This window comes from Hyla sarda, chromosome 6 (genome assembly GCF_029499605.1).
Source record: "Hyla sarda isolate aHylSar1 chromosome 6, aHylSar1.hap1, whole genome shotgun sequence".
Classification (NCBI taxonomy): Eukaryota; Metazoa; Chordata; class Amphibia; order Anura; family Hylidae; genus Hyla; species Hyla sarda.
The window spans coordinates 185,496,472-185,515,760 of NC_079194.1; the positions used below are offsets into that span (position 1 = coordinate 185,496,472).

Genomic DNA, 19,289 nt, shown 5'->3' on the forward strand with positions numbered 1-19,289 from the left:
CTATACTTTATAGTAAAATTGTTTGCCAAATTAAGCCAGCTAATACTTGGTCTTAACTTAGGCTAAATGATGGGAAGAAAAAAACAATAGACAAGAGGGTGGCACCTTGTGTAATTCATGGGGTAGAATGATGCGTTCTCTGAATCCCAAATAGGTGAATGCTCACCTAAAGTATGAGAGAAATCACCTACACATTGGCGTACTGGAGGATAGGTGGCTGCTTTGCTAGGGTGTAGCCATAGACTTGCAATGTAAGTCTATAGGACTTCTTGCAATTTCATAGACTCTTTATCAGCACACTTTGGAGTTGAAGAAGTAGTGTTTAGTATTTGTTTGAACGGTATGCACCCTTAAATAAAAGCAAATAAAATACATAAACATGATCCAAATACACATTTTTGAAGACTGTTCCCTTTCCTCAATCTGGACAGGCCTCTGAAACATGCAATTTGGTCATATTTATGTATTTGAAACTCATTTTATTTAACCAGGTATACAATAAGATACACAAGTACACCAAACATAGAAGCAAATGGTAAAAGCACCATACAAAGTAAAAGTGACCTGTACAAAATAAAATCTGGTAGTATGACATAATAGAAGAATTTGGATTTGCAGCACAATTCAAATGGACATAGGCAATATATAAGAGAACATTAATCCCCAAGAGATAAAAACCGTCACTGAGAAACAGGTACATAGTCTATCACATTTTTTATCGCATTTCCAGTATTTATAAACAAAATACTCAAACAGGATAGTAGACTTAACCAAGGACTTCTATTTACTAACAGTAGGTGGCTTTGGATCCCTTAACCGAAGTGCTATGGCCTTACACCCCAATAATAGTAATTCCCTGAGGAAAATGTCATTATAATGTGTCCAAACTTCCTGATCAAGGCCAGACATGTATATCTTTTGGAGAGGGACCAAGTGAACCCCAGAGAGAAATATTAATATGTCTGCCCAATAGAAAGAAATTAAAGAAGATTTCCAGTGCTTAGAAATGTATCCCCTATCCACAGGATAGTGGATAAATGTCTGATCATAGGGGGTCTGACCGCTGGGCCCGTCTCTGCCCCACTGGACATATTCTTTAAAGAACAGCTCTATATCATGTTCCAAAAATCAAAACCCACAACAAGACATCTGTGGCATTCAGTATTCAGAAAGTGGCTTATTTTATGTAAACATAAAGGAGTAAGATAACTGATGAATCATACATACCGTAATTGAATGAGTTTATTATTAATGGCCAGAGACAAAGTATGTAAGAAAAGTATATCAGACCAATCCTCAGCATTAAGGCCCAGAATGGCTCCGTCCCACCTGTTAACCACATGTATTTTATTTGCTTTTATTTAAATATACAAGTTTTTACTAAACAACACTGTGCTGTTTCTGATAAACTTAGACTAAGAAGTCTACAGATGGACCAAATGTATCATAAGCCTGAGCCACTGTGATAAATCTGGTGTATTTTTAGACTGTCCAGCTCCACCTTCCACAGAGGAGACATATTGGAATAAATTTACTAATACAGTCTAATTCTGAATCTTGGCTTATTTTAGTGCCTCACCATTTTTTATTCTTCATTTTCAGCTCTTATCTTGCGTGTTTGTTCAACAAATGCAGAACAACTTTTGCTGGGTTATACAGCTATTCAGCCTGGTGTGCACTGTGAAGGGCTACTACAATCGTGAGTACTGCCGAACCAGATCAAATGCCTGTTAAGCTTAAAGCTTAGCTTTAATCCCCCATCTAATATACTTGCCAAAGTGGCTCATGAAGTTGAATCGTTAACCAATACCTTTCTCCTGTTGACAGATAATGTTTTACTTGGTGTCATTGTTAAAGGCTTTTAAAAAGCAAATCTAACAATAGAGTGTAATATATTTGTAAGGTCTTACATTGGAAAGATCATTAATTCCTGAAAGAAATCCATAACCATTTATTTAAGCCATCCAAGACAATCATAATGACTTATGTTCCCCAGCCTAACATGTCTTAATTAATGGATCTATTTAAACTATGTATGTTCCAATGAATCCATCAGAAAAAATCAGCTAGGAAGTATTGTAGACTATTTATATTAGTATAATTCAGAGTACCAAATATTAAAGTGTCCCTGTCATTTCACATAACTTTTGGCATGTCAAAAATTTTTATATAAAGGGGGTTTCAATGCTGAGATGATTACTGATAATTAGAATGGGGTGCGGAAGAGTGTGAAAAGCACACTTCACTCCCCGACTTGCAGTGATCTTTGATCTGCTGCACAGAACGGTCCTGGGGAGTGAAGTACACTACTATGCACGCCTCCTTGTTCGTTCATATTATTGGTGGGGATTTTGCCACTGAGATCCCATCCTATTGAAACTTTTGACACGCCTCTGACAGGGAAATTTTAACATTTACTTTATATGTACAGACCGTTTATGTATGGCTTGCCAATAACTTGATTTTATTCTTTTCTCTAGCTAAGGAAATAGACAAAGGTCATGACTGTCCGCTGCCTGTAGAAGAAGCTGGTATCATCTGGGATAGCATTTGCTTTTTCTTTCTCCTTCTGCAGAGAAGAGTCTTCCTCAGCTCCTACTTCTTGCATGTGGTTTCTGACCTTAAAGCTTCCTCCCTGCAAGCCTTCAGGTCTGATATCCTCCCCATTATATGAAATAGTAGTGATATAAAACATGCATTCTTCTCGTCATCTTTTGTTGTTTTGTTTGTGTTTTTTAACTTAAAAAAAAAAAAAATGTTGTCTGCAGAGGATTTGAACTCTTCATGGCAAGTATTAGGAAAAACATGGATTTCCGCCACGATACAGAGAGACGATCACTTAGTCAGCTCAAAAAACAGTAAGTAGTACCTATAATATCAGGCATCAATATTGACAATCCAGTGAGAAAAAGATGGTGCTTTTTTATCCTTTATCACGGTCATGTATAAGGCTATATTCAGCATTTGGATAAGAGAAGAGATTTACAGTTCATTCAGAAATTTTTCAAAAACTTTTTTCATATTTTATGTTGTTTAAAAAAATAAAATAACCTCTTAAGGACCGGGCCATTTTTCAATTTTGCACTTTCGTTTTTTCCTCCTCACCTTCTAAAAATTATAGCGCTTTCAATTTTCCACCTACAGACCCATATCAGGGCTTGTTTTTTGCGCCACAAATTTGACTTTGTAAATACATCAATCATTTTGTCACAAAATCAACAGCGAAACCAGAAAAAAAATATTTGTGGGGCACAATTTATTTAAAAAAAACTCAATTTTGTAACTTTTGGGGGCTTCCAATTCTACACAGTGCAATTTTCGGATCTCCCTTTTAGTAGCAATTACAGTCTCCAGTGTTCTCACTCTTCACAAGGTTTGCACATCCGGATTAGAGGGATATTCTGCCAGGCTTCTCTGCAGATCCTCTCAAGCCCTGTCAGTTTGAATGAGGATTGTTGATGCACAGCCATTTTCAGGTCTACAGTTGTCTACAGAGTTCTCCCTAAGCCACTCCTGTCTTGGCTGTTTGCTTGGCATCATTGTCTTGTAAAATTGTTGCACTCACGATCAGGTTTTCATTATTAATATCTCTGTATTGTGCTCCATTCAGTTTTCCCACAACCTTGACTTGTCTCCCTGTCCTAGCCACTGAAAATAACCTCCACAGCATATGACATGACTGTCGCACTCAGCACTGATGCTGGTTAATACATGCCCCCTCCATTTATATGTATGGAAGAGGTAGATACACACCTTTGCCTGTCTCTGCCTTTCCCATCGAAATTAATGGAGGGGGGTGTGTTTTGACCAGTGTCAGTTCTGGATGCAAAACCTGATTTTCGGAAGCAGAGCCAGAGGCCTTGCGGATAGGGGATCATTTCTTTCACTGGACATCTTCTTTAAAGTCCAAATTCTGATATTGGGACAATTCTAATTCCAACAAAATTAAAACAGAACTAAAAAAGTTCAAATCTATCCTTGTTGATGCATTTTGAAGGCATTTACTGTCATTTCCAAAAACCTTTCACAGGTCACGCAGACATGTCAAAAGATTTGATTATTTGGGATCTCAGTGCTGAGTGCCTAAAGGGTAGAAGGCAAACTGTGGTTGCTTTCAGTGTGTAACCGTCCCTTATCACACATTTTAATTTTAGATTTGTAAAATATTTATGGCCGTAAAATTTTTAGGGACTACTTTTCAGCAAAAAACCCTCAAAAAAACAAATGAACGTAGCCTGAAGGCCTAAACACTTGTTTTAGATTAGTGTGACTAATGAACAACCCATTGTTTTCTACAGAATGGAAAGAATTCGAGCCAAACAGGAGCGTTATCATCAAGGAAGGAAGCAGAGTGAAACAGACCAGGAAAATACAGGTACAAGCAGTGAAGCCGCTTTGGATATAGTTACTTTTGTACTTTCTGCATTGTATGTTTTTGTAGATGTTGTAGTTGTGCATACAGATCAGCTTTAGTTTACATACTACATACTGAGGTTGTACGTCATGACCAGTTCGATTGCACTGGTTACATAGAGCTTAAATGTGCGCATTATGTAAGATATGATAATATAGAATATATGACTTGTCATGTTTTTTTATATTACTTGCACCCTCTATGCTTGTTTGCATTGACATTTACACTGTGGAATTGCGCAGTGCGTTGTCTATGCACTTGAACAAAGGGAGTAGGTTTTTTAAGTGTTGTGCATGCACATAGCTTTTTCATGTTCTACTTAATAAATATAAATATATAAATATTAATTTATAAATAAAATTATTAATTTATCGTGGCTTTTTTGCACATATAAATGCTTGCATTTTTGGTATCAATTTAATATTGCTGCATCGCAAGTATTTTATCTATTTCTGCTAAGCACTCCTCAGCTATTCTATAGGCTTTTCTATGTTTTTTAATATATTTCCATGGAGACCAGAAAGTGCTGGTCACCATGGAAACAGACTAGCTCTATTTTTATAAAAAAAAAAAAAATTGCTGCCTGATTGGTTGCCCTAGTGAATTAACCCACTCTTTCGTTCCAGCAGCTTAAATGAATTTTCCCCTGGTATTTCACTGTCTTTCATCAGATGTCCTGGAAGGGGCTATTTACTGAATAGAGTGATATGGCTGATAATGATTCTTTTGGTTTATTTACAGGTGGGAAAGATGTCGCTAAAAAGGGCTCATCCAAAAAAAAGATTCACTGGAGTCGCCCATGGTTAGACCATGCTTCAGGTATATAACCATTAATACCAGTACAAATAAGTACAAGGGAAAAATAAGGTCACACCATGATCACATGTTACCACCACATCATTAATTAATCATTAAAGCCACCATACTGCTACTGAATAAAGTCCATTAAAAACAATCCTATCCCCCTCCCCCCATTCAGTGACCGCATAGTGGTAGATACCAGCTCTATTCTACACAGTGAGTGCAGTTACATCCAGTGACTCACAGGTGGTGTGTTCTCTGATTGAAGTCATTTACTTTTTTTCTCCATATTGCCTCGGCCTTTATGAATACTGCTCCAGACCACAGCTCTTTTTTTCTAATCTGCCAACAAACATTTTATAAGGGCTCCTTACTCCTGCACCATCCTCAATTCTATACAAACACCTTGTCTGTATTACCGCATACAGTAATAGTGCCCACTTCGTGCCCCCATATAGTAGTTAGGCCCCTATATATTTAAACCCACCTCTATGCCCTCATTTATTATTAGACCCTCTCGGTGCCCTGATGTAGTATTAGGCCCCTTCTGTACCACCATATAGTAGTTAAACCCACCTCTATGCCCCATATATTATTATTAGCCCTACCTCTATGCCTCTGTATAGAATCAGACCCCCCCCCCCATACCACCATATGGTAATTAGGCCCACCCCTTGCTCCTACATAATAGATAGGTCAACCTTAATTCCCCCTATATAATATTAGGCCCCCACATGGTAGTCAGGTACACCTCTGTGCTCCTATATAATATTTAGGCCCTCTCTGTGTACCATACAGTATTAGGCCCATGTAATAGTAAGCCTATCTCTGTGCTCCAATATAGTATGAGGCCCCCCTTTTTTTGTTTCAGGCACTTTCACTAAGTTCCATTCCAGCTGATGGCAATGACCAAAAGAAAACTAAATTGTTATCATTCCAGTTGATGGCAGCAATGTAGTTTTCTTCACTATTATTTTCTTTAAAAATGTTTTTAATTGTGTGTATATACACATATTTTAAATCTCACAGACCTAATATATACATATAATTAGAACTATTGACCGCTATTTATTGCTCATTTGTGTCCCTGGCAGTTCTGCATTCAGGAGATTATTATTTATTTGAGTCAGACAGCGAGGAAGAAGAAGATTCTGCACTTGAGGAGCAGAGACCACCTAAGCAGAGTGCCTTTCAGGTAGGACCAGGTTGAAAAGTAAACTTATCTCCAAAAACATTAATCAATAATCAATAAATCTGATTTTACCATTGTCAATTGTAATATACAGCTAATAATTGCTGGTGATGTAGTCTTCACTCCTAAGCTCCAACCATACTGTACATGTATGGAGGATTCTACTAGCCCATTGGTTGCAATTTTACATATATATTGCCAAGGGGTTTGTAGCTGAACATTCTGGCTTCATGAACTATCTCTAAAACAAAAACAAAAAATTATTGATGACCTATATTTTTTTCCAGATCAAGTAAAGAAAAGCATTCTGCAACAATCAACAAAATCCCATCTAACACTTTGTTACTCCTCAGGTTTTTATGGTGCGTGAATTTTCTGAGCTATAGACTTCACGAACAATAAAAAATATTCTAAATCAACCTGGTTGAAAGAGCGATGGCAGATCAGTTTTACTGGATAAAATCTTATCTTTGATCAGTTGTTATTTATTATCCACCAGACCTTTTCAGTCAGATTGAGATCTAGACTGTTTGCTGGTCCTGTCAATGGGTTGACTTGCCTTTCCTAAAAAAAAGCTTTCTCTATCGTCTCCATTGGGGGACACAGACCGTGGGTGTATGCTGCTGTCTCTAGGAGGTGTGACACTATGGTAATAAAAAAAGTCGGCTCCTCCCAGCAGGATATACCCGCCTTCAGGCCCTGAGCTAATCAGTTTAAGCTTAGTGTCTGAAGGAGGTGGACATGGTCTGGAATTCTCCAGACCAGGTCTTCTGATTTTTTGTTTTCCTAGTATAGGGACGTGTTCATTTTTTTTATTCATTTTTCTTTTCTGTTTTCAGGTGGGGACTCACCCTCGCCCCCGACAACGGTCAGTGCCTGGGTTGGTACCTCAGGTATCTAAAGCTGCAGGTAACTAAAGCTGACTGAAGACTTCACTGAAGACTCCATTAGGTAAGTTCTTCTGACTGAGGTAAGTACTTCCCCCCTTTTCTCCTTAGGTGCGAACTTGCAACCTCTGGAGACCCCCTGTTTTTGGCCCACCTTTTCAGTTTATGGGGCTGGCTTATACTGGGGCTCGACTTTTTTTTCTGGACTTTTATTCTGGGGGAGCAGTGGCATCTGAGGGGGCATGTACTCTATGTTTTCACTGGATGTGTGTGTGTGTGTGTGTGGTTACTGTGACTAGACCGCAGCGCCTTATATGCGGCTGACAGCCGCGGCGCTGGTACGGGCCGGGCGCTCTCCGGGACGGCTTACTTTTACTTTCTCCAGCAGCACCTTTATATGCGGCTGACAGCCGCGGCGCTGGTACGGGCCGGGCGCTCTCTGTGCCGGCTTACTTTCACTTTCTCCGGCAGTCTCTGCCGGCTTATTGGCCGCCCGCTCTGTTCCCCCGAGCGCATATGCGGCTGACATGTGCGCACGGGACAAGGAGCAGGCGCCATTACAGCTTCTTCTCAGCCTTTCTTTAGCTCCGCCCACAGGGCTGTCGGAGCTCCTCTGAGGCGCGAAGTAGCATCCAATCAGCGCTGTGGGCGCGATTTTCACTCAGAAGGGGGCCAATTAGTTAGTGCCTCTGCTTCAGGCACGCCCCCCTGTACTATTGGCTGGCCTGTTTCTCACACTAGCTGCATGGAGCAGTTCTCCTCACTGCAGCTGCCAGGAGACACAGACTAGGGTGAGAAAGTTCCTGTCTTTTTTCTCATAATGTCCGTACCCAGAGCTGTTCCTCCCTCTAAACAGAAACCTGGAACGTCAGTGACTTATTTTGTCTGTAAGCACTGTAGTACCAAGATGTCTGGCTCTACCAAGCCCACTTGCCCTGCCTGCCCCACTGCTCCCCCAGACCCCCTGGTACCCCCTGATGCCCTTTTGGTTCCGGTGGGTTCAGCCGCTCCACCAGCCTGGGTTTCTTCCCTGACCCAGTATATGGCTGACTTGACCAAAGTCTCCTGTTCGGTGGCTGAGGCCTCCAGGGAAGTGGTGTCCGCCTTGAAGGGGTCTTCCCTGCGCAGGGAAGCGGTCTTATTTTCGTTGGTGTGAAGCTCAAGACTTATCCCCGGTAACCTTCTCGGTTCCCCATCTTCTCTCCTTTGTGCAGTCGGGGTTGGAACTGGGGTTATCTCTCAGTTCACTTAAAGGTCAGGTTTCGGCCCTTGCTATTCTCTTCCAGTGGCCCCTGGCTTCTAATTCTCATGACCGGACCTTCCTTCAAGGAAGGCGCACGCTGTTCCTCCTTATCGGTCACCCTCTCCCCCTTGGGACTTGAATATGGTTCTGAGTGCCCTCCAGGGTGCACCCTTTGAGCCCCTTAGAGAGGTGTCTCTCTGCCTCCTTTCTTGGAATGTGGCGTTACTTGTTGCTATCACCTCCATCCAGAGGGTGTCTGAATTGGCAGCTCTGCCGTTCTCCGTTTCTGGTGATCCACCAGAACAAGGTTGTTTTCCGGCCAGATCCTTCCTTTTTGCCTAAGGTGGTTTCGGCCTTTCATCTCAATGAGGACATCGTCCTTCAGTTTTTTTTGTCCTCATCCTTCTCATCCTAAGGAGCGCTTACTACACAAGCTGTAAGGATGTAGTTCGGGCTGTTTGGTCTTATCTCTCCATCACTTCTTTGTTTCGTCAGTGTGATTCCTTTTTTGTCCTTACGGAAGGTCGTCGTCAGGGAGAACCTGCTTCCAAGGCCACCATTTCTCGGTGGATTCGGTCCGCCGTTTCGGAAGCCTATCCCTGTAAGGGGAAGATTCCTCCTTTCAGGGTTGTGGCTCATTCTACCCGTTCTGTTGGGGCATCCTGGGCTCTCCAGAATAGGGCCTCGGCCTCGCAGATTTGCAAGGCGGCTACCTGGTCGTCTTTGCACACTTTCTCGAGGTTCTACCGAGTTCATACCTTCGCATCAGCTGATGCTAGTCTGGGTTGTAAAGTGTTGCAGGCGGCAGTGGATCGGCTGTCTGCCTGACTGCTTATCTGCCCACCCAAGGGACGGCTTTGGTACGTCCCACGGTCTGTCCCCCAATGGAGCCAATAGAGAAAAGGAGATTTTTGTTTACTTACCGTAAAATCTCTTTCTCAGAGGATCCATTGGGGGACACAGCTCCCGCCCTTTTTAGGGTTTCCTTTGGTTCTCTGTCCGAGGGTGTGTTCGGTTATGTTTTTTTCTTCTGGTTCTCGGATAGTTTGGGTTTTCTTCTTGACCTGTTGGTCTCCTCCTATTGCTCTAGAACTTAAACTAATTAGCTCAGGGCCTGAAGGCAGGTATATCCTGCTGGGAGGAGCCGACTTTTTTTTATTACCATAGTGTCACACCTCCTAGAGACAGCAGCATACACCCAACGGTCTGTGTCCCCCAATGGATCCTCCGAGAAAGATTTTAAGTAAACAAAAATCTCCTTTTTTTTTCCCCACTAAAATGCTGGTTTTCCCCCCATATTTTACATTTTTACAAGGGGTAATAGAAAAAAATTCCCCCCAAAATTTGTAACCCCATCTCTTCTGATAATGGAAATACCCCATGTGTGGATGTCAAGCGCACTGCAGGCATACTACAATGCTCAGAAGAGAAGGAGTTACATTTGGCTTTCGGAAAGCAAATTTTGCTGAAATGGTTTTTGGGGGGCATGTCCCATTTAGGAAGCCCCTATGGTGCCAGGACAGCAAAAAAACAAACAAACCCACATGGCATACTATTTTGGAAACTACACCCCTCAAGGCACGCAACAAGGGGTACAGTGAGCCTTAACACCCCACAGGTGTTTGACGACTTTTCGTTAAAATCGGATGTGTAAATGGGAAAAAAAAAAATGTTTTCACTAAAATGCATTTTTCCCCCCGAAATTTACTATTTTTACAAGAGGTTATAGGAGAAAATGCCTCCCAAAATTTGTAACCCCATTTCTTCTGAGTATGGAAATACCCCATATGTGGCCGTAAATTGCTCTGAGTGCGAACTACAATGCTCAGAAGAAAAGGAGCTTTTGGAGAGAGAATTTGTTTGGAATGGAAGTCGGGTGCCATGTGCGTTTACAAAGCTCCCATGGTGCCAGAACAGCAGAAACCCCCCACATGTGACCCCATTTCGGAAACTAAACCCCTAACGGAATGTAATAAGGGGTTCAGTGAGCATTTACACCCCACTGGTGTTTGACAGACTTTTGGAACAGTGGGCTGTTCACGGACGACTGTTCACAAAATATGTCAAACGCCAGTGGGGTGTAAATGCTCACTGCACTCCTTATTACATTACGTGAGGGGTGTAGTTTCCAAAATGGGGTCACATGTGGGGGACCCCCCGTCCACTGTTCTGGCACCATTGGGGCTTTGTAAACGCACATGGCCTTCAATTCCAGCCAAATTCTTTCTACAAAATCCCAATGGCACTCCTTCTCTTCTGAGCATTGTAGTTTGCCTGCAGAGCACTTTACCTCCACTTATGAGGTATTGATATACTCAGAAGAAATGGGGTTACAAATTTTGGGGGGCTTTTTTCCTATTACACCTTGAGAAAATGAAACATTTGGGATGACACCAGCATTTTAGTGAAAAAATTAAAATTTTTCATTTTCAACGTAAATTCTTCAAACAGCTGTGGGGTGTTAAGGCTCACTATACCCTTTGTTATGTTCTATGAGGGGTTTAGTTTCCAAAATGGGGTCACATGTAGGTGTTTTTTTTTGTGTGTTTATGTCAGAACCGCTGTAACAATCAGTCACCGCTGTGCAAATCACCTCAAATGTACATGGTGCTCTCACTCCTGAGCCTTGTTGTGCGCTCGCAAAGCATTTTACTCCCACATATGGGGTATATTTTTTTCCTTTTACCTTTTGTGAAAATAAAAAGTATGGGGCAACAACAGCATGTTAGTGTAAAAAATTTAATTTTTTTACAATAACATGCTGGAGTAGACCCCAACTTTACCTTTTCATAGGAGGAAAAAGGAGAAAAAGCCACCCAAAAATTGTTAGGCAATTTCTCCCGATTATGTAAATACCCCATATGTGGCCCTAAATGGTTGCCTTGAAATACGACAGTGCTCTGAAATGAGAGAGCACCATGCCTATTTGAGGCCTTAATTAGGGATTTGCATAGGGGTGGACATAGGGGGTATTCTACGGCAGTGTTTCACAAACAGGGTGTCTCCAGCTGTTGCAAAACTCCCAGCATGCCTGAACAATCAATGGCTGTCCCGCAATACTGGGAGTTGTTGTTTTGCAACAGCTGAAGGCTCCATTTTGGAAACAGTGCCAAACCTTATGTTTTTCATTTTTATTGGGGAGGGGCGAGGGCGGGAGACTGTGTAGGGGAATGTGTATATGTAGTGTTTTACTCTTTATTTTGTGGTAGTGTAGTCTAGTGTTTTTAGGGTAAATTCGCACGGGCGGGTTTACAGCGAGTTTTGAGCTACAGCGGAAAATTTGCTGCATTTCAAACTTGCAGCCAGAAACTCACTGTATATCCACCCAACTCCCAGCATGTCCTTTGGCTGTCCGTACACGCTGGGGGTTGTAGTTATGCAACAGCTGGAGGCACACTGGTTGCAAAACACTGAGAGTTTGTTACTTAACTCAGTGTTTCCCAACCCGTGCGCCTCCAGCTGTTGCAAAACTACAACTCCCAGCATGTACGGTTTTTCCGTGCATGCTGGGAGTTATAGTTTTGCAACAGCGGGAGGCACACAGGTTGGGAAACACAGAGTTAGGAAACAGACAATGTTTCCCAACCAGTGTGTCTCCATTTGTGGCAAAACTACAACTCCCAGCATGCCCAGGCAGCCGAAGGGCATGCTGAGAGTTGTAGTTTTGCAACAACTGGAGGAGAACAGTTTGGAGACCACTGTGTAGTGGTGTCCAAACTGTAGCCCTCCAGATGTTGCAAAACTACAACTCTCAGCATGCCCAGACTGCCCAGGCATGCTGGGAGTTGTAGTTCGGTAACATCTGAAGGGCCAGATGTTACAGAACTGGACTGTCTGGGCATGCTCTAAGTTGTAGTTTTGTAACATCTGGAAGAGCACAGATTGGAGACCACTGCACAGTGGTCTCCAAACTGTGGCCCTCCAGATGTTTTGTTTCAAAACTACAACTCCCAGCATGCCCAGACAGCCAAAGGGCATGCTGGGAGTTGTAGTTTTGAAACTACCAGAAGCAGCAGTGGGCACATCAGGGGAAATGAACTTTACCCCCCAGTCAGCTCATTCACTGTGATCGCTGACCAGGACCATCGACAGATTGTCCTGCGGGTTGTTGCAGAAGTTGTCTCCTGCTGGAAACAGCGGGACTTCTGCCAGTTAACCCGTGCGCTGCTGCGCATCGCCGGGTTAACTGAATTACGTCTATAGACAGCGGAATGCGCAAAGGACTTGCGCAATTCGAAGTCTATAGACGTGATTCTGCGGGAAGGGGTTAAGAGTACAATTCAAATTTTATTGAACAAACCTCCTAATGATAACAGTATTTTTTTAAACATAAAAAACTTACAATGCACTGTTACAAATTATTACGCACAGTAAGTTTCAAAACACTTTATAGGTTGTAAAGAACTGAAAATTGTCATTTGTTGTGTTTGCAGCATATTTACTGAAATCAAAAGCTATTTCAGTCAAACTTATAACAACATTTTAACTTTTTAAACATTTTAACAGGTCACAATACATTTTAACATAGCAGCTTTGATAGCAGCTTCACAAGTCTTGCATCCATCCATTGAACTTGTGAGTTTTTGGACATTTTCTGCTTGAATTTGTTTGCAAGAGGTCAGAATAGCCTCCCAGAGCTGCTGTTTGGATGTAAACTGCCTCCCACCCTTATAGATCTTTTGCTTGAGGATGCTCCAAACGTTCTCAATAAAATTGAGGTCAGGGAGGATGGGGGCCACACCATGACTTTTTCTCCTTTTAACCCCATAGCAGCCATTGATGCAGAGGTATTCTTTGCAGCATGAGATGGTGCATTGTCATGCATGAAGATGATTTTATTACGGAAAGCACGGTTCTTCCCTCTGTACCAGGGAAGAAAGTGGTCAGTCAGAAACTTCATACTTTGCAGAGGGCATCTTTACATCGTCGGGGGACCCTAAAGGGGCCGACCAGCTCCCCTCCCATGATTCTGGCCCAAAACATGACTCCACAATCGCCTTGCTGACATCGCAGCCTTGTTGGAACAGGGTAGCCATCCACCAACCATCCACTACTCCATCCATCTGGACCATCCAGGGTTGCATGGCACTAATCAGTGAACAGGACTGTTTGAAAATTAGTCTTCATGTATTTTTCTGCCCAATGCAGCCGTTTCTGCTTGTGAGCATTGGTTAGTGATGGCCAAATAGGTTTATGCACAGTTGCAAGACTCTGGAGGACTCTACACCTTGATGTCCGTGGGACTCCAGAGGCACCAGCAGCTTCAAAAATCTGTTTGCTGCTATGTAATGCAGCTGTTCTCTTGATCCGATGCATGGATCTGGCAGAAATCTTCCTCAATGTGCCTTTATCGTCACAAACACTTCTGTGCTCTGAATTGGCCACAAATCTCTTAAAAATGCGATGATCACTCTTAAGTTTTCGTGAAATATCTAATGTTTTCCTAACTTGTCCAAGGCATTGAACTGTTTCACTCTTTCGGCAGCAGAATGATCCCTTTTCTTCCCCATATTGTTTGAAAATGGTGCTCTGCTTAACCTCTTCAGGACGCAGGGCGTATGCATACGCACTGCATCCTGAGTCCTTAAGGACACATGTCATACAGTTACGCCTGTGGGAATTTCGGTCCCCACCGCTAGCTGGTCAGGGACCGGACCGGGATGTTTGCTGAAATCATTCAGCAGGCATCCCGTCACATCGCTGAGGGGGGGTCCTGAGACACCCCCATATCAGCGATTGCCACAAATCGCTGCTCAATTCAGATCGGCGATTCCGGGTCATACGGGTCTCCAGTGACGTCATCCGGCGGCGGCGATCCTGATGTCATGGCGATGGCGGCACAGATCTTCAGCGGCGACGATCTGAGTAAGTGGCCTGGAGGTCTGGAAAACCATAGTTTAGAGTTTCTAAGCTGTGATCCTTAAGTTCTTGCAAAAATACAAATCCCAGAATGTCCAGACAGCAAATGGCTGTGTGGGCATGCTGGGATTTGTAGTTCTGCAACATCTGGAGGGCCACAGTTTGGAGATGACTGTGCAGTGGTCTCTAAACTGTGGCCCTTCAGATCTTACATAACTACAACTCAGAGCATGCACGAACAGCAAACTGCCGTCTCTTCATGCTGGGAGTTGTAGTTGCGTGCCTCCAGCTGTTGCATAACTACAACTCCCAGCATGCACGGTCTGTCAGTCCATGCTGAGAGTTGTACTTTTGCAACAGCTGGAGAAGTTTGTGCACCCGCCCCATGTGAATGTACAGGGTACATTCACACGGACGGGGGTTTACAGTGAGTTTTCTGCGGAAAGGTTTGAGCTGCGGCAAATTTTCCACCGTAGCTCAAACTCCCAGCGGGAAGTCGCTGTGAACCCCCGCCCGTGTGACTGTACCCTAAAAACACCACTACACAAAATAAAGGGTAAAACATTATATATACACACCCTTGCACAGTCTCCACCCCCCCCCCCCCATAAAAATTTTAAACTGCTCGTACAGCAGTGTTTCAGAAAAGGAGTCTCCAGCTGTTGCAAAACAACAATTCCCAGCATTGCATTGCTGGACAGCCATTGACTGTCCAGGCATGCTGGGAGTTTTGCAACAGCTGGAGGCACTCTGTTTGGGAAACACTGCTGTAGGGTATTTGTGGTGGCGGAGGCAATTGTAACGCTTGCACTCAAGTCCGCCCCTGTGAAAATCCCTAATTTAGGCCTCGAATGCGCATGGTGCTCGCTCACTTCAGAGCCCTGTCGTATTTCAAAGAAACAGTTTAGTGCCACATATGGGATATTTTTGTACTCGGGAGAAATTGCATTACAAATTTTGGGGGGCTTTTTCTCCTTTTACCCCTTATGAAATGGAAAAGTTGGGGTCTACACCAGTATGTTAGTGTAAAAAAATTTACACGAACATGCTGGTGTTGTCCCATACTTTTCATTTTCACAAAAGGTAAAAGGAAAAAAGGACACCCAAAATTTATTACGCAATTTCTCCTGAGTACGGAAATACACTATATGTGGGTGTATAGTGATCTGCGGATGCGCAACAGGGCTCATGCACCATGGGAATTTGAGGCCTAAATTGGTGATTTGCACAGAGGTGGCTGATAGTTGCAACGGTTCTAACATAAACGCAAAAAAAAAAACAAGCTGTGACCCCATTTTGGAAACTACACCCCACGCGGAACTTAACAAGGGGTATAATGAGCCTTAACACCCCACAGGTGTTTTTCTGTAAAGATGGACATGAAAATGAATTAGTTTTTTCACAATTTTTTTTTATTTTCACAAGGGTAATAGGAGAAAAAGCCCCCCCAAATTTTTAACCCCATTACTTCTGAGTATGGAAATACCCCATATGTGGACGTAAAGTGCTCTGCTGGTACACTACAGGGCTCAGAAGAGAAAGAGCGCCATTGGGCTTTTGGAGAGAGAATTTGGCTGGAATTGAAGGCCACGTGCATTTACAAAGCCCCCATGGTGCCAGAACAGTGCCCCCCCCCCCTCCACATGTGACCCCATTTTGTAAACTACACTCCTCACAGAATGTAATAAGGGGTGCAGTAATCATTTACACCCCACATTTACGCCCCACAGATTTTTTGAACGGTGGTCCGTGAAAATGAAAAATGCAATTTTTCATTTGCACAGCCCACTGTTCCAAAGATCTGTCAAATGCCAGTGGGGTGTAAATGCCCTTATTACATTCTGTGAGGCGTGTAGTTTCCGAAACAGGGTCATATGGGGTCCACTGTTCTGGCACCATAGGGGGCTTTGTAAACGCACATGGCCCCCGACTTTTATTCCAACCAAATTCTCTCTCCAAAAGCCCAATGGCGCTCCTTCTGTTCTGAGACCTGTAGTGCACCAGCAGAGCACTTTACGTCCACATATGGGGTATTTCCTTACTCCGGAGAAATTGTTAATTTTCTCCTATTACCCATGTAAAAATGAAAAATTTGGAGTAACACCATCATTTTAGTGTTAAAAATCTAATTTTTCATTTTCACATCCAACTTCAATGCAAACCTGTCAAACACCTGTGAGATGTTAAGGCTCACTCTACCCCTTGTTACGTTCCTTGAGGGGTGTAGTTTACCAAATAGTGTGCCATGTGGGTTTTAGTTTTTTATATTTTTTTTTATTTGCTGTTCTGGCACCATAGGGGCTTCCTAAATGCAACATGCCCCCCAAAAACCATTTCAGCTAAATTTACCCTCCAAAATCCCACAGTTGCTCTTTCCCTCTTGAGCCATTTTGCAAGCCCGCAGAGCTCTTTACGTCAACATATGAGGTATTTCCTTACTTGAGAGAAATTGGGCTACAAAATTTGGGGGGCTTTTTCTCCTTATAACCCTTTTTTTTAAATGAAAACAATTGGGCTACATGAACATGTTAGTGTAAAAAAAAAATAGAGATTTAGATTTTTCTCCTCCACTTTGCTGCTGTTCCTGTGAAACACCTAAAGAGTTAACAAACTTTCTGAATGTCATTTCGAATACTTTGAGGGGTGCAGTTTCTATAATGGGGTAATTTATGGGGTATTTCTCACATAAAGGCCCCTCAAATTCACTTCAAACTTAACTGGTCCCTGAAAAATGTAGATTTTTTTTCCGTGACAATTTTTAAAATTCCTGCTATACTTTGAAGCCCTCTAATGTCTTCAAAATGTAAAAACATGTTTACTTTATGATGTCAACATAAAGTACACATATTGTCTATTTTCCTTACATGCAGAGAGTTTCAAAGTTCGAAAAATGCTAAATTTCCAAAAAATTTTATGACATTTTTTGGGATTTTTCACACAGTTTTACTTTATGTACTTTAACTTTTAACCTTCAGAATAATTTTTAGATTTTCAGACTTGTCACTATTGGTTGAGAATTGCAAATGACAAGGTGATTCCATTACTTCATCCTGTACTTCATCTGGAAAAACCGTTGGATGTTTTATGAAGCCAGAATGTTTAACCGTTGGACAAACATAGTTTTGTGTCATATGTGATTTGCCTGGGTTATGCATATGATGTTATGAATTATATTCCATTGTTTTAGCACATGCCCTTTTTACGTTTGTGAATGTTTCCGATCTGCTCTTTGAGCTGTATACTACTACGACTCTTGAATATTTTAGTTGGCATATCAGGCATGGGTTACCAGTGCCAAGACTGCACTAAAAGAACGAAAAAGACAACAGAGACAGAGGTCTGAAACAGAGAAGATTAGACCAGTGGTGAAGAAAGGAGCATCATCAGAGGAAAAAGGTGATCCTTGAAATGGAATTGTAGCGAACTCCTTAATGTATGGCCCTTGCAAGGGTGGTGACCACCCTGCTGAGGAAAGAATATGACAAATACCATTCTTTACTAGCAGCTCATGGAACACATTACTGAGATGAGGCACTTCAAGCTTAGCAGTTCCTGGAAACCTATAGACATTCTTAATACTTGGTGGTTCTTACTTAACAGGGTATTCCATACCAAAACTTTTTTTTTTATATATCAACTGGCTCCAGAAAGTTAAACAGATTTATAAATTGGCAAAGAGAAGATGTGATATTCGGCACTGCTCCTATTGGCTAGGCTGGATTGTACGGCGGGCGTGTGACTAGGACAAACCGATAGAGATGTGGTGGTGCTCTGACGTAGTGGCAAAGTTCAAATCTTCAATACAGTAGAGAATAGAATAACATTGGCACTCACCGGTCTTCTCTTTAAAAAGGCTTCTTTATTGATACATACTCACAACATGAAATGCAGTAAGGGAGAGGGACCCGTGCAGGGGGGGGGTACGTAGTAGGCAACAGACTCTGTTTCACTCGTTATACGAGCTTCATCCGGCCATCGATGGCCGGATGAAGCTCGTATAACGAGTGAAACAGAGTCTGTTGCCTACTACGTACCCCCCCTGCACGGGTCCCTCTCCCTTACTGCATTTCATGTTGTGAGTATGTATCAATAAAGAAGCCTTTTTAAAGAGAAGACCGGTGAGTGCCGATGTTATTCTATTCTCTACTGTATTGCAGATTTATAAATTACTTATATTAAAAAATCTTAATCCTTCCAATAGTTATTAGCTTCTGAAGTTGAGTTGCTGTTTTCTGTCTAACTGCTTTCTGATGACTCACGTCCCGGGAGCTGTCCAGCTCCTATGGGGATATTCACCCATCATGCACAGCTCCCGGGACGTGACATCATCATTGAGCAGTTAGACAGAAAACTTCAGAAGCTAATAACTATTGGAAGGATTCAGATTTTTTAATAGAAGTAGGTTACAAATCTGTTTAACTTTCCAGAGCCAGTTAATATATAAAAAAAAAAGGTTTTTGCCTGGAATACCCCTTTAAAGGTATACATATTAAATAAGGAACAATTCTGTGTGGTAAAGTCTCTCTAAACCTTTCACTGTCCCATGAGCCAATGACAGTCTCTGTCCTTAGTCTCCAACCAAGGGTTCATTTTTACAGTCTATGCTCTAGGCTTCAGCATCAAGGGTACATTACTATGTAGTCTTTGCACTTCTGTTCCACTTACTTAATGTCATTGATGTCACAATCCTTCTCCAGGAGTCCCCTGGCACCTACGGAATGGTCGCATGGTCTCACCGGTTATAGCCCACAACATACACGCCATGCTAGCCCCTGCTACCTCCATCACTGCGTTCATGAGGATGTGACATTCCTGTTGTCATATTGCCAAATTACAAAGATACCATAGCATTGAACACAGTCATATTTACACAGTAAATACAGTACTGTAATA

The 19,289-nt window shown here is 42.4% G+C and overlaps 1 protein-coding gene across 6 annotated transcripts in view; it reads left to right on the plus strand.

Annotated features, from left to right (window-relative positions):
- The window catches only part of PIEZO1 (piezo type mechanosensitive ion channel component 1), a 279,916-nt gene that overhangs the window by 236,022 nt on the left and 24,605 nt on the right, over positions 1-19,289 (plus strand). For all 6 annotated transcript variants that reach the window (XM_056526058.1, XM_056526060.1, XM_056526061.1 and 3 more), the window contains 7 exons: positions 1,603-1,699; positions 2,481-2,649; positions 2,769-2,858; positions 4,299-4,375; positions 5,156-5,233; positions 6,310-6,410; positions 17,663-17,792. In XM_056526058.1, the coding sequence (XP_056382033.1) occupies positions 1,603-1,699; positions 2,481-2,649; positions 2,769-2,858; positions 4,299-4,375; positions 5,156-5,233; positions 6,310-6,410; positions 17,663-17,792 (742 nt within the window). The remainder of the gene's footprint in view (positions 1-1,602; positions 1,700-2,480; positions 2,650-2,768; positions 2,859-4,298; positions 4,376-5,155; positions 5,234-6,309; positions 6,411-17,662; positions 17,793-19,289) is intronic.